Source organism: Rissa tridactyla, chromosome Z (genome assembly GCF_028500815.1).
Source record: "Rissa tridactyla isolate bRisTri1 chromosome Z, bRisTri1.patW.cur.20221130, whole genome shotgun sequence".
NCBI classification, from domain to species: Eukaryota; Metazoa; Chordata; class Aves; order Charadriiformes; family Laridae; genus Rissa; species Rissa tridactyla.
Window position 1 is genome coordinate 49,753,083 of NC_071497.1, and position 27,506 is coordinate 49,780,588.

The 27,506-nt window shown below is 38.6% G+C and overlaps 1 protein-coding gene across 2 annotated transcripts in view; it reads right to left on the reverse strand.

The window, feature by feature from the left end:
* Positions 1-27,506, reverse strand: part of FOCAD (focadhesin) — a 118,227-nt gene that overhangs the window by 86,275 nt on the left and 4,446 nt on the right. The window contains exons 2-11 of one of the 2 annotated variants that reach the window (XM_054185048.1): positions 23,315-23,414; positions 22,809-22,885; positions 20,374-20,448; positions 18,645-18,799; positions 15,652-15,756; positions 9,169-9,270; positions 7,033-7,237; positions 4,579-4,785; positions 4,033-4,120; positions 3,113-3,315 (exon numbers count right to left, since the gene is read on the reverse strand). In XM_054185048.1, coding sequence (XP_054041023.1) covers positions 3,113-3,315; positions 4,033-4,120; positions 4,579-4,785; positions 7,033-7,237; positions 9,169-9,270; positions 15,652-15,756; positions 18,645-18,799; positions 20,374-20,448; positions 22,809-22,865 — 1,197 coding nt within the window. In that variant the 5' untranslated portion in view covers positions 22,866-22,885; positions 23,315-23,414. The remainder of the gene's footprint in view (positions 1-3,112; positions 3,316-4,032; positions 4,121-4,578; positions 4,786-7,032; positions 7,238-9,168; positions 9,271-15,651; positions 15,757-18,644; positions 18,800-20,373; positions 20,449-22,808; positions 22,886-23,314; positions 23,415-27,506) is intronic. The other variant, XM_054185049.1, reaches the window with a different exon arrangement.

Consider the following 27,506-nt stretch of genomic DNA (forward strand, 5'->3'; position numbering starts at 1 on the left):
CATTCCTGACAATGACAGGTGCATCACTAAAGTGTAATATCACCTACGTTATTTTACAGAAATTCCCTTAACTTTTGATAGTACTTAATAAAACACCACAGTTTAAGTTAATCCAACTTTACATGTTTTGTTTAACTGTTTCACTTCACAGAACAAAACGTTCTACAGATGCATTCATGGAAGATAGAATTTAGAAGTGGGAAAGCAGTGAAATACAAATGAGGAATCCTCCTAACTCAGGTTTTTATACATGTAAAAGTATATATATTTTAAAGCTCCTGCAAATTAATGCGTAAATTCAAAGTTTTTCATTAAAACAAGAAAGCTTAATCCATGACAGACCATCTCTTTCCTACCAATTCTTTGTTTCCTTAGAAAAATGCAATGTTTTCAGAAATGTCTTTGCATTATTAAGACAGTGGTTAGCAGGCAGTAATTAGATGAAGAACATTTATATAAAAATCAGGTCAAGAAAGTACTTGAAAAGAGGTCTCCAAGTGAAGATTAAAAATGGAATTCAGACTCCAGCAGGGCAGGGCCCACTCACCTTTAAATTAACAGGGAAAAAGATTTTGAGTGGCAAAACCTGTTCTCCGTAAAACTGCAGAATTTTACTTTAATCACGCTGTTCAACGCAATGTAAATTTATTTTGGCTAATGGAAGGTAGAATGCCCCTGTACTTTAGATGACCTTGTATAAAGAACATTAAAATTATCTCATTCCACTACTTTTGCATTACCATTTACTGTATATGAAAAATTCAGCAATCTATAATGCCATCTCTCTGGCTGGCAAGATCACTTGGAGCCAAAAATCTCTTTTGGATACAGTTGTGAAACTGCCATTTATTGATAAAGGTATTTAGACTTTATCCAAGGTCACATAGTGGGCTAAGAAGAGCTTCAGGATCTGTAAGTTGTACTGTTTACTTGCCTGGCCCTACAAGATCATAGGACTTGAAATCAAGATCAGATTATTACAGTCTTTTTCTTTTCTTTTTTTTTTTTTAAATGCCTGGAACAAACTGCGAAAATTGTTAGAGCCTGAAATATTATTTTGATATTTCACATTACTTCCCCAAAGGTTTTGCTACACATCTGTACTCACTCCCTTCCCCCTTTATTTCAGCTGCATGAAAACAAGTTATCACCATATTTTTATTTTAATGCAGCACCCCATTCAAGCAGGTTAGGTAGAAAGGTCAGTCTGCCATTACTGAAAGATATATATATAAAATCCCTCAATGGCAAAGTAGCAGTGCAGGCTAGCCATGTCCTAACAGTTTTCAAAATGTTGGGACTACAAGTAGAACAATTCCCCATTACAATTCTTGCCAAAAAAATAAAAGCCACAGAAGAAAATACAACTTTTGGGTCTGGTTAAAAGCAAAAAAGCAGCATACCAGGTATGGAACAGCAGCCACATACCCATTGAGGACTACAAGAACTTTGCTAGGACATGCAGAGATGCAGACAACAAGGTTAAGGCTCTGCTAGAACTAGATCTGATCAGATATCGAGAAGAAGAAAGGGTCCTTCAGATACATGAGCAGATAAGCCGCAAGCACAGGGAAGACACAGGCCCATTACTAAACAGGGCGGGGAAATGATTTACTAATAATGCTGAGAATGCAGATGTTCCCAATACCTCCTTTCCTCTGCCTTTATCAATGCAGCTGGACCCCAAACCACAGGATCAAGTAGCTACAACAATGCATGTGTTGAGTAGTGGCGCTCTGCAAGGGCTCAACCCACATAAATCGATGTGCCTGGAGGGAATCCATCCCAGGATGTTAAGACAAGTGCCTGACATTGTTGCAAGGCCACTATCTATTATCTTTAAAAAGTCGTGGAGATCAGGAGGCATCTCTGATAACTGGAAGAGGGCAAATCTCACATTCATCTACAAGAATGGCCCAAAAGAGGACTGAGGAAACTACGGGCCCATTTGCCTTACTTCAGTCCCTGGGAATGTGGTGGAATGAGTCCTCCTAGAAACTATTACAAACCAAACGAAGCAGGTGACTGGGAAAATCCAGCACAGACTTACCAAAGGCCAGTCATGCTAGGCTAACCTGACAATCTTCTAAAACAAAATAACATCTTCTGTCAAGCATGTTGCTTACTTGGACTTCAGCAAAGCATTTAACACTGTGTACCACAGCCTTCTCCTGGACAAATTGGCAAGATACAGATTGGACGGGTGGTCTGCAAGATGGACAGGAAATTGTCTCATAGGTGACAAAGGGTTTTACTCAGGCTAGCAGCCTGCCACAAGCCAGATCCCCAGGGATCGATACTGGGCCCCACAATGTGAACCGTGAAACATTTGTATTTTGTTAGGACTACAAATATGCTTAACTTCTCAGATTTGTGGAAGTGGACAATGAAGTCGGAGAAGAATTCCGGGACAAGGAGACATAACAGAACTCAGAACTGGCATCTTTTTCTGTCGCCAATTTGTCACATCACCACCCCCCCTACACCATGTAACAGGGGCATAAAGTGGAAAGTGAGCTTAGCTTCCATAGTGCTAAGCACATCTTGACCATGTTACCTGTTATCAGAACAGATGGAACAAACTGGGTGGAAGGCAGCTAAGTGGGACATAAATAAATAAAACCAAGAAAACAACAGCACAGATAAAAAAATCCAGGATAATTAGCTGAAATGTGGTAAGTTACACTTATGTACTCCGTACTCTCTTCAGCCAAAGAAGAAAGAATAGTAGCTAACAGTCACATACAATGGTAAGGAAAAGGATGTAGATGAGTAGAATAAGGAAGTCTGAAAGAGACAAAATAAGTACATGTAACCTTGTTTTCTACTAAGTCCTGTTATTTGATTAATAATGCAGGTGAACCCTTTAATCTATACAGTCTCTAAAAACAAAAAAATCCCATCTCCTAAGTAAACAATATCTAGTATACAAACACACTTCCACTTTACCAGTAGCCTAGTTTTATGGACTATACATATTTTTGAGTGTTTCCATACAATGTATTACACAAAGAAGCTCACACATGTAGACTCTTTCCCAAGCAGCTAGGCGTAATGCAGCATCCCCTACCTGCCCCAAAAGAAGGAAAAAAAAAAACCTTATAAACGTTACCAATTCCTTTTTATCCTTCATGCTTTCCTTCTGTAATATTTTCAAAAGATTTGTAGCCAGCTGCTGCCTGGTAGTTCCAGAATCATCCTCTGATACGCAGTCCCCAACCGTTGTAGACGATAAGATCTGCAGTACAGGCATCACCAAAGTAAGAGCTGTGGTTGAGATGTTCTGGGTTTCTGAACAGGAAAGGAGCTTGTAGGCTATTTAAGGCAAGGTAGGGAAAAAACAAAGATTAGGTAGGGGAAAAAAGAACTAACATAATTTGTACTTTTAAGCATGAGACGAACATCTCTAGGGAATACTCTGTTCGAGCAAAGTAACAGTCCCAAGAACTGCATACTAGAGTTGTATACAGAGTACTTGCGCATACTAGAGTTAAAGTGCAGAAGAATTTTTGGTAAAGCTCCAATTCTGTTTGGAGACCCATACATTTTTGTTGTTTATAGAGATGTACCTGATGGCAGCAAAAAATACAGTAATGGAATGTAGCACAGCCCCTCACTTTTACTGGAATAACTCCACTAATCAAAACTGCTAAGCTGAAAGCTCAGTCACACACTGCCATGACTCTAAGGCCTGCTCTCTTAAGATCTGTCAAAAGAAACCATTCAGGATGCGTGAATCTCAGCTGAGGATATCCTGTTACTGACTCAAAAATGAAGAAGATAAGCTCCAAGATACCAGGGAGCTTAGAATATAACAACTTTCAAGAGAAAAGTCTGTGTAGCAGGAAAATTTATCTTTATTGCCATCAGATTAAATGTTACTTCTTAAATTCAGGCACAATCCTGCATATCAAAACACATTTCACCACTCAATCCAACTTCAGCAGAATGCAGTGCTTATTTTCAGAAACGTGAAGACAGACAGACACAGTCTTAAGCATGTGGATTCCTCTTTCACAAGAAGAGCTTTACCTAGACTCAAGACAGACTTCTGTTGACTTTCTGGTGTTTGCAGCAATAGAAGCGCTAGCCCAATTATACACTGTTCCACTGGAAATATCTACAAGGAAAGAAGAAAGAGGTTCAAGTCGTCTTTGTTTTTCAGCGGGGTTAAACAGTACAAATAGGTAACAACCAAAACTCTGTAAGGAGTTTCTTCATGAATCACAGTGAATGCCCACACAGTGACACAGCACATACAATGAAGATTATGAATAGTGTAAAAATAGTATTTTAACTTAACAACTACAAAATTTTAATTTATTACTTTGTTCAAACCATTGTATCTCAGTTTAAACCAACTCATACTTAAATGTTAACTGATATATACAGAACCAGCTAAGTTTTTTTTTTTCTTCTGAAGGTCTTCAACCAAGAAAAAAAATTAGAAGCTTTTGAAATAACACTGGTCACTTGCAGATGAATGCCATGTATCAATGTCTCTAAATAATGTCTTAAACTTAACATTCTTTAAATTTAATAAAACCATTTTATTTTTTTCCACCCATAAACTCTTACCTCTTTTAAGACCTCAAAGTTGTCCTCTATTAAGGAGATCAAAGATGAGCATTCTCCTGTTACATTTAAACACACTTCACAGAAGCAAACCAGTTGCAGACAAAACTGGGATAACTGAGCTTTCCAAAACACAGGGTAGCGCAGCAGGCTGAGGAATAGTTCTTGCAGAAAAAACAATGCTTCTGTAACTTGCAGTAAGTCTTTAAGCTGTAGAGAGGTAGTTAAAAAACAAAGCAAAACCAAAACAGATTCTGGTTTAGTTCCCCTTCCCTATCTACGCAGATTTCCTCAAGTTTAGAATTAGTTCTTTTAGCTCTGCAATGTTTCCATTGCAAATATTACTAAGACTTTGAAGGAACACATTTATAAACTAAACCCAAAAATATCTTACACAACTTCCCTGAAAAAATTACAGATGAATTGCTGTTTAATGTTTTGAAGGAGAATTAGAAACATGTGAAAAATATTTCTTAGTAACTGATGACAAAAATTCCTTTTCCCTCAAAAGCAATAACAAATTAATGCAGCTCTTGGGATTCTCTCAGCCACATAAAACAAATAGCATGGAGACTGCATACAACAGGTAAATACTCTTGTAACAGAAACATTCTGCTCTAGGATATTTCTTCTGTAATGTAACCAAGATTTTAAGATATGTCTCAAAATAGAAAGGCAGTGGTGTTATCTTCTCCTAGAGCACCATGTAATCTACCTACTACAAAAATGAAAAGATGAAATGTGATACCAAAAAGCAGTATCTCCACACTTGGAAGCCAAGTAAAGATGTTTTGAGGAGCAAGTTGCCTCAAAATCCTAATGAGTTAGGTGAAAGCATTTCTGCTCTTGAAAATTTGAGTTCCAGACAAATCCAGATGTTCCAATCCAACTCTGGAGCCAGCATTAAGGATAACATCCCAACTTTTAGTCCATTGGAACAAATGCTATGAATAAGCTGCTTAAATCAGAAGCCTCACGTCCACTGAATTTTTCAGCAGAAAAGTCTTTAGGTGATGAGCTGTACTTTTGACAGCTTGGTTGATATTGTAAGACAAAATGACTAAGAAGCATTTTGGCATTTATACAATACAGACAGTTAAACAAGGCTAAGCTTAAAGGAAGGATAAGAAGAACCTGAAGTTAAGGGAAAAGATGGAGAAGCAACGACAGATTATGAAACAGCCCATTAAACAGGCTTCTTGAATGAAGTATTTCCCTTTCCGCTATGAAAGTTGTTTCTCAGGCAAAATAAAAACATTCAAGTATTGAGTTTAAAAAAAATGCAACAGATTTATAATATATAAAAAAAGCGCCAACAAGCACAGAGGAAAGAAAGATTAGTAACTAATTTTATAAATCTTTTTCAGTGCCATTTTTATGGCTAAACATTACCAAATCAGAAGCTTGGTAATACATTCAGAACACAATGTTATATTGAAGTTTGGGTAGAATCAAGACAAAATCAGAAACGTCCTCATGGCTAGAAAAAGTCAGCAGGTACCTGTCATTGCAAAGAGCAGACCTGAACAAAGATAAATGTGTATAATACAAGTTATTTGTCCAAAACACTGTGAAAAGTAGCTACCAGCAGAAAGTAAGCTTTAGTAGTAAAATTTCTCAGGAGGAGGATCCTACCAAATATCCTCATATCAAGCCTATTTAGCTTTACATTATCAATACTATCAAACCCTCCCTCTATGACAATAATACCATAACACCTCATGTCGGACGGAATATATTTGCAGCTGAAGATGTTGCTCTAGTATTAAGGAGGAAGGAAAAGGCACATAGGTACAAAAAGCTTAACTAATGTCACAGTAAAGCATGAGGCAAAGCAGAGCTATTAACCTTAACCAACACTCCAGACCCCTAACCAAAGGGGACAGAAAGATTAAATCCCTAGCTCCTAGCACGTATCACTGTGCAACTTCAAAATACATTCAAAAACTTTAGCATACTTCAGAGGGATTGAGTTTTGTCTTCAGATCCACTAATCCCTCTGTTACAAAAAGAGAGAAAGGAATATCTAGGACTACTTAAATCATGCTTCTCATATAGTTTGTTTCTTTATAATATTATCCACATTAAGTTAAAAATTGCCTGGTTTTGGCAAATATCTTACCATTTAACAACATCATCTCTCTCTCATGGGCATCTCTACAAGTTTACTGTTTGTTTACTGAGGCAAATAATTACGGTAGACATGTGTTTCAATTTACACTTTACCATGTGTATCAGATTTGAACAATTAAAAAGTTTTACTTTCTACCAGAAAGAGCCAGTTTATTAGATTATTTACATATTTTATTATATAGTTTATTAGTACTACCAATCAATCAGGTTTATGGGAAGTAGAAGAGAATGGTGTATTTGCACACTTAAAAGGCAATAATAATAATACTATCATTGCTTTAATAGCATTTATTTGTAAAAGGTAGGGTCAGGCAACAACTCTACCTGAAGGTGTGGAATCAAATCACACAGAAATTGAAGAATCTGGCATTCCAACACGGAGGGTGCTTCTTTGTGCTTTGGAGCACGAGGCTGAAGTAAGATCTTAAGTAAACTCATTCGCAGTTCAGCATATTCCCGTAACTGAGATGGTTCGCAATACAGGTATCTTAGAAATGGAGCCATTATGCCAACACATGAACTCTGTGACCTGCAGTTCAAGAAATAAGTTTGAGAAGACTGTTTTGTACTGAAAATTTAATAAACGACAAGGGAAACACAAGCAACGTGACACTCCCTGCAAACATTTACAGAAGACAATTAACAAATCTCACAAAAAACCCCTTTGATTTATCAGCATGAAGTACTGCCATGAGACCTTATATAGAAACCATACAATGAAGTGCAGTTGTGAAAAGACTCAATATTTAAGTATGAATACTATTCAATATGTACTTGCAGATTATGATACTCTTCATTTTACACTTTTTTTCTTATCAGTTCAAGACAGTGACCTTCCTTCCTGAATGTCATGAGAGAATAGTGTGCCATACTGAAATAGCATTTGGACAAGACTATTCAGAAATATCTTTTTAAAACACATAAAACCTCATTTCAATTAGAAAGAGCCAACCATTCCTTGCCAGTTTTTGCCCAACAGTTTTAAACAATTACATGAAACAGGCACTGCTTTAATCAAGATGGCTTCCCAGTAAAAAATTTATCACAGAACAATTCTTTTTGCTTGACCACGTTAGGAATACTAGCTGTTCTTGACAATACCAAAACAATCAAATAAAATTAATAACAAATACATTAATAAATATACAGGGAATCAAAATTAAAAGTCAGTTTTAAACAAGACTCAGCGCTAGAGCAGAGCTTTCCAAAGAACTCAGTAATAGATTTGTATCAATATAGGTGGCTCAAGTTGACATCGCGCTTCAGGACTCGGTTTAGTGGTGGACTAGGTTAATGGTTGGACTCGATCTTCTTAAGGATCTCTTCCAACCTAAATGATTCTATATTCTCAGTCTAGAACTTTATTCCACAGAAACCTTTGCAGAAAAAGCAGCAAAGGAAGTTTAAGATATTTTCCTTTTCAGCAAGAACAACTCCTGTTTTAATTCAAAACAAGCAACCAGAAAAAAAATCCACAGTTCATTCCATCATTCAGACATATGACAGGACTCTTCACAAGTCACAGACTTAGCAGTTGAGTGGAAGAACAAGTCTGCAAATAGTATTTTTAAAATAGCCTGAACAATTAAATTGAACAAAACACACTTTTGCTTGGAAGTCTTACTGTCAATCATGTAGTCTAGGCCCAGTAGAAATTTAAGAGATTTAATAAACTTCTTTGTTTATTCAGAGCAACATAATACAGAAATCAATTTCACTGCACTGTTACAGTGTCTTCTACTGCGTGTGTCTTCCAGAAGACAGAGGCAAAGAGATACTTTTTATCTGAAAAGCATACACATAGGTTTAAAATCACCGAAAAGATTTGGCTTTAAGGCTGCTTCAGCATTTGGTATGTTACACTGAAGCTTTATTGGACAAGTTCCTTGGAGGCATGCACAAAGAAATGTTGCAATTGTTGGTAGCCTGGATATTTTTTCATTGTTAAAGATATCTTATAATAAGACTGTGCCACTGATTTTTCTATTTTTTTTAAATCAAGATGCATACATAATTTTTAAAGGCTTCATCTTGTGCTGTGAGATATAACTGTCTGTGCTTTCCCTTATCATCCCAGAATTTTGTGTAGATGAGTTATACCTGCATATTAGTCATCTTTTTTGACTAAGCAATCAAAATCTTGACAAAGCAAATAATCAAAATTGCTTACTTTCAAAAAAATTTTCCAAATTTCAATTTTGCACCAATTTGTCCACATCTGTAAAAATTATATCAACATAAATGAGTTAAAAAAACTATAAAAAATACTTTTGATTGATCATTCTACTATTTTATTAATACTCTACTTTTAACCTTCAAATGGTGTCATTAAATTTTATAATAATCTTTTTCAAAAGACGGGCTTCTCACTGCTCATTGAAGCTACCTTAAAGAAAAAAGTTGCACTGGTAACAATACAATTATCTACATTTGCTATTTTTTAATTATTCCTTCATTTACCTCTCTGGACACTGATGGAAAAATGTTGTTATCTGCTGCAGTAAAACTGGCCAGCAATCAGGTCTGTTTTCAAGGACAGTGATTAATGGATGAGGATTGCTCCTGAAACACAAAGAAATTACATTTGGATCTATAATGCAGAAAGCGTGTGTGCAAAATAACTATCTTCAAAATAAAAACATATGTAGAAATAGACCCCATGGTATTACCAACTCCCTTTACCAGCTTTGCCAAGACTGCTACACTGTCAAAAGAACACATTTTATAGGAACTTCAGGAAACAAGATTAAAACAAAATCTCCATTTGAAAAGTATTGGTCTGATTTTTCTTTTCCTTTTTTTTTTTAATAAACATCTAAGGACCACTGTTCAAAAGTGTTCTTAGTCCAAGAAGTGATTTGACTCATCGGTACCAACACTAGGCTCTAGCAGTAGGCTCCAAGTAATACCCATAGAAAAATCTGAACCAGGTCACAAATCAGTCCAATCTTTCAAGCATAGGTACAAATTTTCAGCACCTGAGACCAATCAAGGTGACCATCATCCCACTTATTACTTTACATTTGCTCACAACTTATGTATTTTTTCCTCCATCTTTTAGGCATTGAAAGAAGCAGGAAAGGAAAAAGGCTGGTTATACCACCAGCCTAGAGACCTCCACTTTACTGCCAGCCCTCTGATAATGGTTCTATTTGAAAAGGTCACTGAGACCTAGTGGACATCTGTTCTCAGATGACTCTATCACCAACACCTTCCCAAACTCAATGACTGAAGGCCATCTGCACCACCTAGTAAGTGCAACATTCACATCTAACAATGATTACCATTGTACAGCAGCAGGTGGCGGAAAAGCTGGGCAGGAAGGGAGCCTGAAGTATACAATTTTTTCTGTCGGATGCAAAACTAAAGTCATTTGACTGCAGTAAGTTAGCATAAGAAAGTAAAACAGTATGTGAGAGTCCAAGCATTAAATTTCCTGGAGAGGTGGGAAATTGGAAAGAACTGGTGATGTGAAGGCAGGTTCATCACTACCTCTACAACTCCTTCTGGAGCTTACCCACTGTCCTTGTTGTGATTGCCCCCCTTATTCCCACCTGCCTGCTAAGCCTCCTTATTTCCCCCAGTTTCCTTTCCTGCTTAAGTCAACTATAAGCAATAGTGCAGATTCTTCTCTGGGATACCAACAGCTGAACAGCAGACAACCAGACACTTCTCTGCTCTAGAGCAGCAACAACTTTTCTAATAGCAAGAGAGAAAAGACCCTTCTCTTCCCGATTCCCACAAATCTGCTAGAAACATGTGAGAGAGCAGGGCTATATAAATAAATGGAAAGGCAACAAATGCACACACACCACACAAGGCCGGCAGGCACAGAGAGGGGCAGCATAAATCTAGGGACTGCAGATCCTGCAAACCACCACCTTCAGTTTAGTTAACCATTTTTCCTCTTCACATGTCCAACATATCTGTGCTACACACCAGACAGACTTTCAGTCAGTTTTACCTATACAGTACTAGACGATCTGAGGTGGTACATGAGGTGGTACATCTCAAGAGAGTCTGTCACAGTTTCAGACATTTACCATGTCTTTTAAATAAAGCAGTCAGAAACAATTAAAAGAAAAAAAAAAGGAGAGAGAAGGACAACACCCACCCACAACACCCACACACCTCTAACATAACATTAAGGCTCCTCGCACGTGTTTTACAGGCCAACTGACTTTCATGCATGTGAGCTGTCTCACTTAATAGCAGATATGGAACACTGCAGTGGACAAACTGTTACGTTTCATGATATACTATTAATTTTCCTACAGTGAGTGATATAGTCAAATAAGCCTGTTAGAAAGGATTAATAATGGTATTTGGTTTGTTTGTTACTGTTGTTTAAAAACCTGTGAAGAGCAGAAAGCCGAAGATGTGAAGCAGTCCTTTTATTACAGAAGACAATATTCATTGAGACACATTTGTAGTCAGTAGCATTCTGCTACAACACAGACTTCATCTTGAGCAACATCAAACAAACCCAGCTCCAGGTGAAGTGAATGAGATCTGCAAGAATGCCATAAAATAATTAAAAATATTTATCTATTTTTTTTCTGTTACATAGCCAATTTGAATTGTATAATGTGATGGTGTATTAAGGCTTCCCTTAAGTGGGCTACTGAGGTAATACTGACCTGCTGTAAACAGGAATGTTTACAATTATGCTATGCCTAGTCAGATACTATTTCTCTAGAAACATCATCTAGCAGATATATCCTTAAACTAAAAGGGGTGATCCTTATTCTGTTATTACATTCTCAATGTTAATGTTGTTTGAATCCTGCGCAACTGACTAGTTTTGAGGATAATCAGGGAATAATAAATGTCAACATTAGCTGAATGAAAGGCTCGCCAAGTTATGAAAGTTGGTTACAGAATATTTTACATTCCTAATGCCTTGTGTTTTTTCATCACAATGTAGTCAGAATAGAGCTAACAACCAAGGAAATTGCAAGTATCTACTTCAATATAAGACAACAGTCAAATATGACAATATTACCCGCTGAACTCTGTGGCTCAGGTCACAGCACATAACTGCAGTGTCCTTACATGCTACAAAACAATTTTACTAAGAATTCTGAGATACCTGAAGAGAAAATAAGTTTTGGTCAACTGATTCTCTTCAAAAGCTTCAAACTACATTGGATCTTAAGATGTGATTATGTAGGAAATTTCCTCTGACTGACAAAGCATGGAAGGATACTCACAAAGCAAAAAGCATAGTCAGTATGCTTTTAGGCATCAAGAAATAGCTTTTATTTATTGAGAGACACTTAATTGCAGTGCTCAGTGTATCAGCCTAGAAGCTGCTGGTCTAAATCAAGAGAATATTTAGAATATAACTTGTCAGCAAGAAGGTTAAACCAGATACAGGCAATTTCTATTCAGGTATGAAGACAACTGCACCTTTAAGAAAACAGCAGAAATCCACAGGAAAGCAATAAAGTCAGATAAAGAAAAATGTTGCTAAGTTATCTCCATATACAGACACATTAGAGCTCATATACTACCAAGACTCAGAAGTATAACCACAAATCTACCTTCAAAATCTACTGGCCACGAACATGGCAAATAACACTAATTTATTGTCATAATACATAAATATGAGGAAGTAAACATTATTAGTAAGCAGACCTAAATAGTGGAAATAATTACAAAATCAATAATAAAGCTGAAAAGCTGCATATGGTGCCTGAGCAATAAAATCAAGGAAAATCACCAGCCATATGGGCTAACAGAACTAAATGCACTTAACAAGGCTATTGTACCTAAAGAGAGAAGGAAATTTAGCAATGGAACCTGATATCTTATATCTAGCACCTCTTTAATGGAGCTTAAAAGAGTGGCAATTTAACATATTGTATTTAAATCTTTATAAAAGAATAATCAGTGGCTTTCAGCCTACTCTGTTAAAAAAAAAAAAAGCCAAGTTAAATTTGGAGGTGATCTCGTGCTAAGATAATGAGACCATATACACATCCAGGAAGAAGAATTAAAAATAAAGTAGCTGGACAAGCTCTTCAGGAGCAGATATTTAGCTTTCCGTCTGGATTAACTAACAGCTTTTAAGCTAGTGCTGTCTTAGTATTTAGAAAAAATCACTTGAACAAATAGGGAAAAGAAAAGCAAAAATATAACAAACTCCACTTCCAAACCCCTCAGCACCACGAAAGCTTATAGTTTTGCACACTTACTGATCCATGTTCTAACAAATAGAAGATTCGATGAGATTCTGTTTGGAATTGCCAAAAATCACTCTGGAAAGCAGGATAAGTACCATTGCCTAGTGGGTATAGGGGGAAAAAAAGGGGAGGGAGGGGGAGCGTCACAGTAGATTTCAGTCTCAGTGCTGTTTACAGCCTATGACTAGGATAATTCCAGGAGTTGAGGTGCCATCTTACTTCAGTGTAACATTTTTTCTCACATCCACCCAGTCAGAAACTCCTGGTTATAAACTTAGCTCACCACCCACCAAGAACCAGGCTCTGCACTCTTGGTAACCTTTCCTCTTCACCTACCAAAAATCTGGGAAGTCTGGGAGGTCCCTGCTGACTGGAAGCTAGAAAAATGTTATTGCAATCTACAAGAAGGACAGGAAGGAAGACCCAGGGAACTACAGACCTGTTAATCTAACCTCAGTTCCTAGAAAAATTATGGAGAAGATTATACAGGGTACTATTGAAAGGCACTTGAAGAATAATGCAATCATCAGGTTTTTTGGGGGGTTGGGGTTTTTTTGGTTGTTGGGGGTTTTTTTGGTTGGTTGGTTTTTGTTGTTGTTGGCTTGTTGGGTTTTTTGGGGGGTTTTTTTGTTGTTGTTGTTGTTTTTGTTTGGTTGTTTGGGTTTTGGGGGTTTTTTTGGTTGGTTGGTTGGGGGTTTTTTTTGGTTTTTTACACTATCTTCTTCTGCCCGGTGTGTTACTGTTCAGGCAAATAATTTGAAGACACAGTGACTTTCAGAAAGCTGCCTGATGTGATGCACTACCTGAAGCATGTTCAGAAAACAGATACTAAGATCACAAAGGATGCATGTATTACAGGTCTGGCTTTCATACTTGGGGCTAGGAATCTGGCATTTCCCACATTCATTTCTCTAAAATTTGTTAGCTCACATACACGGTGTTCATACGTCCACCTTCCTTCATTCTATAAACATTTTACTGAAGTTACAGAGTCTTTTACAAAGACTAAAAAGCCTACGATTATTACCTATTTCAACTCTCCAAGATGACAGTATGCAAGAGGCAAAAACTTGTTGCATGTCTAGCACTTGAATCCAGCAAGATCATGGGCAGGATCATTTATTAGGCAGCAAGCTATAAATACTGTTCACATATGATGCCGGGACCTTGAAAGTGCCTAGCCCCATATAGAGATACAGAATTATAGCAGCTGCTGATTTCAATACCTTTGTCATATTTTAAGAATTAATTACCTTTCCTAGTTAATAAACTATGTCTCCAGTCATCTAAGGACTGCTGTGTCAGTGAAATCAGTGCAACCTGCGTAAAGTCAGCATATGTGACACATCAAGTCTAAAATTAAAATGGCTTACTATCCAGAAAAAAAGCAAGCCTTTCATGACAGATTGTGTGTTCTGAAACTAATATAACTGCACTGAACTGGATGATGAAAGAAATCAGCTAAGCTCCATAGTGAACAGTGATTAATAATGAAACACCACAATGTGCAGCCCAAAAAAGTTCCATTTGATAATGCTATTAGTGGTGGGAAAAATGAGGTGTGTAGATGCAATTTATCATCAACACTAACTTAAGAATTTCTAACACAGCAGTGTAAAACGCACATCTTTATATGACATTACAGTGCCACTATCATAAATTATTGCTGGTGGGTTCAGGATAAAGCAAAATGTGCAACCAGACACAGCATCTATCCACCTGAAAAATATATAAATCTTATGTGAGGGGCAACAATAAAACAAAAATTAATTTTAACTTCTAGGTCATCTCAACCTTTTTGTTACATCTCTGAACAGAAGAGAGCGCCAATCTGATTTAGAGCACAAATTCAGTGACAGATTGATTTTTCTGTATGAGGAAACAACGTCTGCAGTCAACATACTCTTCTGCGTATACAGCTGTGACCCTGGCCCTTTCAGAAAGACAGAATGGCACTTTATTCCATCAAATATGCATTTTTAAAGCATTTTTCTACCTGCTGTGAATTTGGATTTCAGAAAGTTGGCAGCTCTCCAGAACTTTAAGACAATAAAAGCCATGCATGGTGAATCATTAAGAATAATGTAAAATAATAGTTCATTTAAGAAGTGAATAGCTTCCAGAAAAAATGTATAGCCAAAGTTCTGTACATGCAGGTCATAACGCACCTGCACTGAGAATGCTGACAAGAGCTCCTCAAAAACCCCTCTTCCCTGCCCTCCCAACTCAATTCAGCTTGAGCTTAGGTTACTGGAGAGCTATATTAATACGCATAGGAAACAGACATCTTTATGCCAAACGGGAGATAATAATCCTCTGGGAATTGTCAGTTTTAGTCCACAGTGAGACCAACTTGCAGACTAGTACTGTCTCTGCTACAGCTGGTTATAACTTAATAACAAAAAGTGCAGATCATCCCACATGTGCATCTGAAAGTCACAAAACTTTTTTCACACATCCTTAAAAAAACACAGTATTTGTTTTAGTATTTATCCACCATTGGAATACTAGTTATTTAAAAAAAAAAAAAAAAACACACCCACAAACCAGTGGTACTTAGCTTACGGAAACAATCCCAGAATTCAGTGATATATGAGGCAGTTTTCTACCAACTTAATAAGGTAAAAGGAACATTTCCCACTTTCTGTAGGAACAGAGGTAATCCCTTCTGTATTTTCCAAGGTCAATTTGCTTACAGAAAGTGGAGAATCCAGCTCAGTAGATGTCATGAATGTTTTTCTGATGTGAAACTAACCTGATTCCATACAGATTCCAAACAGTCTCATCTCCATCTTTTTCCAGTTGAACAGCTTGAATTTGTAGTAATTTACAAATGGTTTTTACTAAACCGTGCACATTTCTGTTGAGAAAAAGAAATATATTACTGTCACATATGGCATTACATGAGTTGATTCTTCCACAAGAGGAGGAACCCAGGAACAAAACTGACACTTAAGAAGCCTTGGGTTCTCTGTAAGGACCTCCTCATACCCGCCTACACAATTTTGGGCAAGTTGCACGTCCACATGTCTTTGTTTACCTCTTCACATAATGAGAAGCAGAGAGAATAATTAACGTACCAATTAAAACTTCCAGCGGTTTGCTTCTACCGTATCTTACAAGGACATTTGCTATACCCAGCTTAATTGAAACTCGTACTTTTAGTATATTAAAACCCAAAAATTACCTCTTCTCTAAATGCAAGTATATAGGTAAACATCCAGCATGGTACGCAATTTCAACCATGCCACTGTCTAGCAAGAGAAAGCAAGAGAAATCACATTGTCAGAAAATGCACTTGAGACATATAGTTTGTGCTGACTTTTGGTCTCAGGAGCCAAGGACTACATCAAATAGATACATACAGCTATTTTATCTTCCTCCTGCTATGTTGTTTAATTTACCACTCAGGAAAATTCAAGAAACAACAGTATTTCTGGAATTTTCATAGGATTTCCCATATTCTCCTGAAGCAACATTAATGAAATTAACAAAGTCCATCACAAAGCAGGACGTGGTGGGGGGACCACTCTGTTGATGAGCAGATAGTGTGAACCACATAACAATTCAACTCAGTTAGGTACCGGATGTTCACCTCTGAAAAGCAAAATGTCTTTCCTAATGTGCAGAATTTGATACACCTGACAAAACCCACTAGGTGCACTAAGACCCTGCTAAATTCATTGTAACGGAAGAGAAGCAAGAACGCAACATGAGTAATCTTTGCCAATAAAACATTCAGTTAACTCCATTCAGCGCTGAAATGCACTCAGCAGTCACAAGCGCCTTTCTGCTTGCTGCAATGGGTTCTAATTTCATATTTACTTTATTTTAGAGATACTGTGCACACAGCAGCGCAAAGCCACAGAGCAAATCTGGATGAAAATTTGGCAGGGAAAAGGATGAGGAACAGCAGGCTACAATTCTAAAAGAGTTAAGAAAAAAAAAAAAATGTACCAGCACTGAAATGAACCAGTCTGAAACTGTCAGTTTAAACACCTCCTGAGGCTACAGATATTTTAAACCCACAGACTTCTCTGGTTAGACTACACAAACCCTGCTTTTCCATCCTCAATGGATGTGGTTTGAATCATGGCAGCTCGCGGCAGGGGGAAGAAGCCAAAAATACATAAAAGGTTCCTGGATAATTTGCCAGCACTTACTATAGCAATGAGTCATATGTGTTGATTTCACACACGGAAAAAATCTAAGAATGGTGTAGAAGTGGGGCAGATGCAAGCCCTTCAATACATAACTCTGATTTTGTGTTTAAGGTTAAGTCAATCCTAAATATCCCATTTTACACATTTTATTTTCTGAAGTACAAAATTGTATTAACATTTCATTTACTTATAAACTGCTGTTACTGTAAGAAACACTTAGCTAAATGGGAATTTCACATTTCTTAGTCCGCAAGCCACAGCTCATGAAACTTTCACCTTACCCCACAGGACTCAGATTCTCATAGTTCAAGTACAGGTGCTTTTACATCTTTGATAACAATGAAGATTCTTCCCTTAATACCAAACCGAACTAGTAAAATTTTGTCATTTGGAGGACCGTGGTTTCCAGAAATTATTGATATTATAAAAAAAGAAATATATATATTTACAAAACCTTTCCTAGGGATCCATAACTACCTACTGTAAACTCAGCACAGAATCTGTATAATCACAGTAAGATTCTAGCTGTAATCAAGCAAGTCACATGGAAAGAAACAGTCTTTTTTAAAATACCTGATTTCTTAAGCATTTCACTAGTTTACTCAGACCTAAACTGATCTTTGGCTCAGACTGACCATGAGAAACCTCAGCCTAGAACCAGTTATGTGAAGGTTAGAAGGAATGAAAAACACATCTTGAATAGCATGGTTCTTGCATCCTCTACACTGAGCTCAACAGGATGATACATCAGAGGTGTAGCATGAATTACCTGCCTTGGCTAAAAACAATTCTAGCATTCTCTAGGAAGAGAATAAGAAAGCTTAGTGCAGAAAACCAGTTAACTGCCAAAAATCACAGGAGAGACAGATAACCCAAGGAACTTCATAAAGTTGATAGAATTGAAAGGAAACATCTTTTTAATCATCACTTCACTTCCCATTTGTAAACGTCAGGCACAGTGTCTTTTTGCCCCCCGATAACTTCATTCCCTCAGTATGCTGCACAGGCAGTCTAGCTCAAAAAACCATTGTGAGATCCAAGCACTGTATTTACAAAATTTTGTAAGAGGAAGTAGCTGCAGGGTTAGGTAAAGTGATTTCTTCCTCAGCAGACAGGGAAACAAAACACAGCATTCTTAATCCCCACCCACAGCTTCATGGTGAACTCTATTTGAGCAACTAGTAATTTGGATAGACTGATTAGGGAGTTATTTCCCTTCCCCATTGTGGAAACTGCTGTCAGTTTCTTCCCCCTTCCCCATGATACAGGCAACAAAAGTAGGCAGTGCATTGATTTCTGAGGTTTCACAGTTGAAAGTTCAGATTATTAGTCTAAACTGCTATTAATTTCAGCTCACATGCACGGGATACTCTGAGTTCTGAAGTCAGACCCACACTGTCACACTGCCAAGATGAAAGCAACAGCCTTCAGCAGAGTAGCAGGGCAATGTCATTCCTTAATGCCACAGCTTATTTGAAGATACTGTCATTTACAGAACCTCTCCTCTTCCCCTGTATTTACAAGGGAAAAGCAGTGACTGATAACCAGCTGACAAAAAGTACAAAATCAGGCAACCAAACACTACCTTGCTGAGGGAATTAGGTTGAGAGCTCCATGAAGAACATAGTCGAACTCAGCGTGTTTCTCTGCAACAAGTGCCACCAATCCCTCGGAGCAGGCCGTTCGCAAGGCAACATTCTCACTGCAGCACTTCTCCCAAAGCAAGTTCAGAGCAGGAGTCTGAAATCGAAAGCATGAGAGAAAAGCAATGAGAAGGTTGACACTGATTTCTCTTCATTCATCTCAAACACACTTTTAAATGAAAAACTGCTCAAGAGCTTCTCTTGAAGACTTACAGAGAGGAAGCTGGGGTACAGATTCTACAGTGAAGAAAGGACTTTCCCAGGACAGCTCCCACTTTCCTGCCCACTACTGCCTATGCCCTCAGTAGGGACAGGAGTCTGAGAAAAGAGTAAGGCAGACAAATTTTTAAGCTGTGCCTATGCAGGTAGGCTAGCATCAATTTCACTTTCCTTAAAATGATCAAGATGTAATTGGAGACAACTCAGGAACTGCTATGCCAAGCTATGCCTACAGCAAGTGTAGTGCAGACAGCTAGAGGCAGGCATAAAAAGGGCTACTGAGAGGTAAGTAAGTCATCTTTCCTCACCATGTCAAGTCCTCAGTTCTCTCCATTTGCTAGTAAGCACAAAGATTTGGCAGTATCCATCAAAACTGCTGCTTGTTTTCATGCTAAATTTGCATTCACAAGTTAGTTTGCTGACTTTGTAGCTTCCAAATGGGAAAACAAGGAACATTTTTAACACTTCAAAATGCTCTTGAATAAAAAGGGAGCCTGTAATGTCTAAGCAGCACAATCTTCTGCTTCTTACATTTTAGAAGATGTTGCTGTATTTCAGTTTAATACCTTCAAGGGGTGGGAAATGAGAAGAGTGAGCTTGTAGCTCAAAACAGAACGTCATTTGAGAACACGATTATGATCAAGACTGTTGGAGGAGCTTCTGTAGAGAATGTGCACACCTCCAACATTCCCTCACATCAAAACTCAGCGCTTGTCAGGTTTGGGTTTGCTAGTTTGGGTTGGTGTGGGTTTTGGGGTTTGTTTTTTTTTTTTTTTTTTTTTTAAGACTTCAGATTAGGAGGAAAAAATCCACAAATCATTTTCTGCTGATTTTTGTACAAGTCAGCTTTTGGGGAGAAAAAAATGGATGAGCAAATCCTAACAAACACCTCTGCTACATTGCTGTGACACTTGCAAATCCAAGTATTTCATGTGCCTCTCAGGTAAAAAGACAGACCTGCACTTTAGCAAACTCGACTCAACTAAAAGGCTAAGTATGCCTTTGGAACATGCTCCCTTTCTCAAAGAAATGTGAGCTTTACTTAGCTAATATGGAATATAACACCAATACAGGTATGTGAGATGCCATACTTTTAAAATTTTCTACAGTGATGTAAAAGGCTTTCCTACTCAAGTGACAATGTCACCATATGGCACTTCACTTACAGTAACATAAATAAACTCAAATAAAATTCTCTTAAACTGAGCATAGATAAATGTTGGCCTTCTGAAGGATTAAGACTTCTGCCATTAAGACTTCTGATGGAATTAAAACTGCTCTTCTGATCCCAGAGATTTACCATTTCTACCTGTACGTCCAGACACATATTGCTAACTACCTTACTTAACTTCCAAGACTTATTAACATTACACAATGGGGAACGGGAAACCACAGAAAAACATAAGCACATACGAATGGGAGAGGAGACAGAAATGAAAGAATGCTACAGACCTGATGAGATGCCTGTCTGATCTTCCCTGAAGAAACATTTTCTTTCAGTATTGCAGCAATCAGATGACTCACTGCCTAAAAGAGAAAAAGAAATAAAAAAACACATTCAGATCAAATGTTACTTTTCTCTTGTCCATTAGGAAGAATTTACATTGCTGCTGTATATGATCATTTTATTGTGACTTGAAATCTTAAACTTACTGGTGTGGAAGCTGAATATGTTTTAGGGCCAAAAATCTCCGTAATGATGGCATACTACTTTTTACTCCTATCCTGAGGCAGAAGAGAAACAAACTTCCATAGGGCTCCTCCCACTGATCCAAAGGTCTCTTTGTACATCTTATAATCTCTTATAAGATTAGAATCAGGTACCTACTCAGGCATTGCAGACATTTTAATGCATCAACTGTAATAGACATTTATAGTTCCACTGCTGTACAGATCTCAGTGTACTTAACAGAACCGCTGATTATTAAATCCTGTACTATACGGGGCAGTGGAAGCAAGAGAAGCAGTGGAACACAGCAAATCTAAGCAACTTGCCCAAATTTTTGCATTGCAAGTTTTACCAAACACTGGTGACAAACATACTATCATACCTTAAGCCCTTTACATAGGGTTAGCATACACCCCCTAGCATACCCACTGCCAGAAATGTTTCATTTCCTGTACACAAAGCATTTGAAGTTAACGGTACTCCTCATAAAGCTATTCTGTGGCAGAGATGATGAATAAGACTTAAATTTTTGAGGTCCTCCAAAAAAATGCTTCAGTTCTAAAGAGTAAGGGCTTCAGTTCTAAAGAACATGAGATGCTAATTAAGCATCTCATTCTATTTTAATAGAAAGAATGTCGAATTTCCTCAAACTGCCTTTAAAAATACAAATGTGGACTGAAACACTGAAACATGCAATGCACTTACCAAGCGAATCTTCTATTATTTTTTCTTTTTCTTTTCTTTATAAGGAATTTCAGAAAAAAATACTTTCATTAGACTGGAAAAGGGGCTTATCAATAGAAAGTGGATTTTGCAGTAAGCTATATAGGAAAGTCAAAACTGTATATTAGCCCACTGCATTGCAAGCACTTCATTGATTAGAAAAACTTTTTGACCTACAAAACTATGCTTAAGTTCCTCACACTGCTGATACTTCACTATGTAGGTTACGTGGTCTGCAGAGCAGATGCCTTGGTTGGTCCCAGAAAGAGAAGATACCTGTCACGAAGTTGAATCCTGGCCTGACAATGGTTTGAATATTACAGCATGCTTTCCAGGGGTCACAGACTATAAGTGGAAACCAGCAAAACAACCAAAGCACATCACAAAAACCCACCAAAACACAGCAGTAACATTCAATGATGTGCAGCTGTAGTGATGAGCCAAGACATTTCAGCCATAGTTGTACCATGAGGACATTCTTCCGCACTGAAGAAAACCCAACCGGTCCTGCAGTACAGACACTGCTAGACCTTAAATGAACTCTTGCTGCGAGAGCAGCATGCTGGCCGCCCCGACAAACTCTAGCTTTCAGGGACATGATTTCCTCTCTAAATGTCAAGTTGATTGCAAGGGGACTTCTGTGTCTCTCTTTCAAACTTAATTACTGTTAACTAATGTAGACTGAGCTCAACTGAAAAGACAAGAGACACCAGGTTGCACAGACTGCATTCACAACAATTTACTCCATCAAACAAATCGCTACATATTTAATCCTGAATTCAAAAAAGGAAGAGGAATAAACTGTGGGAGTTAGCAACGATGTTACCAGCTGAAGAGATACATTTTTAACACTGAAATGAGAGATGGCCAAAGCAAGGAAGATGTATTTTTTTTTTTAAACAGCCTATTACTTTCTTCCTTCCTGTCCATTAAAAATAGTATGATAAATTTTATGCACATAAGAAAGTTTCAGGTGAAAACGATCAGGAGCCAATGCACAGATCTGAAAATAAAGCGGTTTGGTCTGCTGATCACAGTGGATCTATAAACAGTTATTGTTTAATGACAGAAGTCTGCAGTAGTTCTTCAGCTCTTATCAAACAGGAAGAAAACAGATCAGTCCTAAAGACAGTTCTATAAAGCACTGTCAAGCACTTCGAGCCCACTTATGACATCTGCTCGAGACCACAGGATCACTAAAAGCCATTTGGGCCTACTTAAAATTTCCAGTCATGGGAAGTTTCCAATTTTCCTGCAGAGACATTACAGCGATGAGCAATTATGTCCAATGTTTGGGTTACACAGAGAGGGCAATTAGCATTTGCGAGCAACTTAAGAATACCCTACTTCTATGGGGTTTTGTTTTGGAGAGGAAAAAAAAAAAACCCCAACCCAAAAAAGTCTTCCCTATCACCTTTTTATAGTCAGCCATCAGGCCTTGGAACAAAGGTTTCCACAGACAATTCAATTTGTTTAATGCTTTTAAAAAAATTACCTGTGACTGAATAACTGCATTAGGAAATTCAAACCGCTTCTTGATGTCATCCAACATTTTGTCTCTGTCATATGACACTGCAAGTGAGATTAAAAAAAAATATACTTAGGACTACGAAAGAAAGCATGCTATTTGCCAAAAAAACCAACACACTAGATTTATGTTGTACTTAACACCTGATGTTAACATTAAAGCATTTTGTTCCCCCTCCTAAGTCTACCATATCACCTTGCTTTAAGAGCTTAAAGCCGAGAAACACTACATACTCACTGGTCTTGCACAAAGAATGCGTGATCAACATTTCTTAAAGCTGAAGCAAATATACAGTTCCCTACGGCACAGCATAAATGTACTCTGAGAGCATTTCAAGTGTATCTCAACTTGAAAATGGGACAGCTCAAGGGGAGTGTTCACAGTTTCCAAAACACGATTTAAAATGCAAAATTCTCCATATTTCTTTCAATTATTTCATGCAAAAACAGAAGTAACACAAACAAAAGACCCACCTGTGCAACGTAAATAATGGTAGTTAGGGGCTGGAGTATTTGCCAAAAAATCCCTTGTCTACAAGTTGGAATATGCAGGCACCCACAAACATACAGGAACCTAAACCAGAAAGAAATCGGAACTCAGCTTACCTTGTCGCACACCAGTGAAACTGATGGCTAACAGCAAATACTCAAACATTTCAGTTTACTGTAAACACACCTCCTGTCACTTGGGATGGCTTCCTTTAAAAAAATTAAAAACCTAGCACTTTGCAATGAGCCCTGAGAAAACATATACATGCACAGGACTCCAACTTCAAGTCATGCTATCAGTGTGATGCATTCAGAATCTTGCCACTTATTTTCAAAAAGACAGAATTAAACCCGGGAGACATGCAAATGCAGCATGTGGCATAACAAATTCCATTCACAGCAGGAAAACTTAAAATGAATAGCTACCACCTCAATGAATATAAATTCCTGGCAGTTAAATAGCAAAATATTCCCATATAGTTATGAATTACATTTCTGAAAGTTTAGAAGAAAAAAAATTCCAACTGTTAACTGCAGTCAGAATGATGTCAGTGTGGGTTTGCATTGTTTCAGAAAAGTTTTAATTGCATTTTGAGACAATAAGTGTCCATATAATAAATGAACACATTAAACTAGAGTTGACATCTTTCTTTTTTTAAAAAAGAAATGTGATCTCTACAGCAAACAATTCCAGATGTACCTAAATCTGTTGAGCATGTCTAATAACTCCAGTGGATCTAGATGCATTCAACCTATTCGTATACACCTACAGAGTCACAAGGAACAAACCCTTCCAGTTCTACCTAACAAGCGGTAAAATGATAGAAGGTTCCTTCCTGTGTAGTTTTGACACACACACACCAGAATTATATGCTATCTGCCACCAGGTAGTTTTTATTATTCATATTAAAAGCAGAAACTACAGCAGAGAATCATTAGTAAAGTACACACTTTCAATAGAAGCACAAATCAACTATTCTAGGCAGACCAGAAGTCTATTGCCCCCCCCATCAGAAACAATTCCTCCATTTCAATCAATCTGCACTAAACTTCTAGAAGATGTTTACAATGCAGCAGCTATATCAATGCAATTTAACTACTTTAAATACCATCTAAACAGTCTTCATCATTCACCCTCAGCAAAGGCACTTGTGTGTGCGTAAGGAAATTTACACACACTTGTGTGTGTCTGGAAATTTAAGGGAATCATTGGATAATTAAGGCTGGCAGAGACCTAAGGATGCCCCTAGTTCAACCTCCTGTTCCAAGGAAGTTCAGACATGGGATCAGACCAGGTTGCTCAGGGCTTTGGCCAATCAGGGCTTGAAAACATCCAAGAACAGAGAGGGCACCACCTTACTGAGCTGTCCTGATTTAGAAAAGCTTTCTCTTCATCACTAGCCTGAGCTTTTTTTGCCACAGACTGCGGTAAAGGGACTGTTTGTCTTCTTCGTCCCCCCTCCCATCGGTGCCAGGGCTGCTGTTGGGTACCCCCAAAGTTGTCCCTCCTCCCAGATGAATTGGCCCCAGTCCCACAGCCTCTCCTCACAGGGCAAGGACTCCAGCCCCACTGTCTCAGTGGTCTCTCATGAATTCATTCCTTCTGGTCAGTGTCTCTTGTGTTCTAGGGGATCCAAAACTGGACATGTTGATATGAGGTCTAATGAGTGCTGAGAGGAAGGGGATAAAACCCACCCTAACCTGGCTCCCCAGGCTGTGCGCTGCTTATGCTGTCTGGTGCACTGCCTGCCAGGGCCCACGGCCATCTCCATAGAACTGCTCCCCAGCCAGCCCATCCCCAGCCTGTACTGTAAGGGCTGGGGCAAGAGAGCACTTTTGTCATTGTTGAAATTCCTGAGGTTCCCATCAGCTATTCCTCTAGTCTGTCCAGAGAGCAGCCCTGCCAGTGGGCAAACAACCTACCTTTGACACAAGAACACTGGGGGAGACACTGGTGAAAGCCTTGCTCAAGTTAAGGTAAGTGACATCTACCCCTCTCCCTTTGTCTACAAATCCATTTAATTTATCCTTTTGAAAAGGCAATCAGGTGGGTCAGGCATAATTTTTCCTTGGTAAATCCATACCCATGTTTACTTTTCCCAATAAGAACCACTGTATCAAGAGTTTAGGTTGGAACAAAGATCTCCACAGGTCACCTAGTCCAATCCCCTCATCAAAACGGGTCTGATTAGATCAGCTTGCTCTATGCCACATCCAGCCAACCCCATGCTGGATGTCTCCTTGGGCAACTTGTTCTAATATTCAACAACCTTTGTGGTAAAAAAAAAAAAAAAAACAAACAAAAAAAAAACCAAAAAACAAAACCAAAACTTCTTCCTAATACCTAATAGGAATTTTGATTTATATATAATACGTTTTTATTTGTATGTAGCCTGCTTGTGCCTGTTGCCTCTCATCCTATTGCTGTGCACCTCTAAGAATAGTCTGGTTCCATCTTTCCTGAATTCTCCCACCAAGTACTTGCAAGCAGCAATAACGTTTCTCCTCTGCCTTCCCCTCTCCAAGCTGAACACACACAGCTCTCTTAGGCTCCCCTTGTACATTTCCGGCTCCAGACCCCTGACCATCTTGGTGACCCTTACTGGGCTTGCACCAGTGTCCTACTGGGAAGCCCAAATTCTGGGTGCAGCACTCCAGATGCTCTCTCACAGGTGCCACACAGAGGGGAACAACCATGGTCACAGACATCCCATTCTCACTAACGCAGCCCAAGATGCAGCTGACCTTTCTTGCTGCCACATTGCACTGCTGACTCACATTCGTCTCGGTGTCTATTAGAACGCCCTGACAGGTCCTTTTCTGTAGAGCTGATTTGTAGATAGTCAGCCCCTGCCTGTGTTGGTGCATGCGGTTATTTAATTCCAGATGCAAGGCCTTATACTGCTCCATGCTGAATTGCAAGAGGTTCCCATCGGTTCATTTCTCCCAGCTGTCCAGGTCCGCTCCCTAAGAGCACCTGATTTACTAGTGCTTTGAATGCTCTCTGGAATTTGGCATCAGACACAAATTTGCTGAGTGCACTCCACCTCGTCATCCATGTCATTAATGAAAGCACTATGAAGCACTGGACACACTACTGATGTCTGTGGGACACCATTACTTGCCAGTCTGATAGACTTTGCCCCACTGATCACCACTCTTTGAGCCCAACCACCCAGCCAGTTTTCCAATGACTATACTGTGCATTTACCCAGGCCATATTTCACCAATTTGATGACAGGGAGACAATGGAAAATTTTGTCAAAGGTCTTGGTAAAATATACAACATCCACTGCCCCCCTCTTGCTCACAGCACACGTAACCTCATTGTAGGAAGCAATGTTGGTCAGGCAGACATGATTTGCCCTTGGTAAATCCATGCCAATGGCTCCTAATCACACCCTGTTCTTCTTGCATTTAAAAATGTCTTCTACAAGGATGTATTCCCCAACCTTCCCAGGGACTGAAGTGATAGTGACTGTCCTGTAGTCGACTGGATCCTCCTCCTCCACATGCCCAGAAACATGCTCCAAGAGGATCCACTCCGTGATCTTCCCACAGACTGAAGTGAGGTTGACATGCTTGTACTCCGCGCTGACCTTTATGCCTTTTTTGAAAATGGGTCAACATTTGCCTTTCTATAGTCATTGCAGATCTCCATGACTTTGTGCAAATTAACAGAGAGCAACCTCGCTAGGGCATCAGCCAGCTCTCTTAGCACCACAAAAACGTTCTACTTTTCTTTGTTCAACATTTTACTATTAACATAACAGTAGAACCTCCTCTTGATATCCCTTTCAAGTTTAAATTCACACGGAGCTCTGGCTTTACTAACACCATGTCTGTATGCCCAAGCAATGCTTCTAAATGGTGCCTCTGCAGACTGCTCCTCCTCCGCCTCCTGTATGCTGACAACTTTGCACTGGAGCACACGGTTTAGTCTCTCAATACATCTAGTTGCTTTCATGAATATTGGAATGGTCTTTACTTGCACCTTATGCTGTACGTATAGCTCTGCCACCTTCCCTGAGCTCTTTCACCCTTCAAAGCTACCTCTCATAGGGTTCTACCAAAGCATCCCCTGAATAAGTTAAAGTCTGCTCTCCTCAAGTTCAGGGTCTATACTCTGCTGCTGGCCTTCCTCATCCCACTCCTTCTGGGCTCTAGCCATTTACAA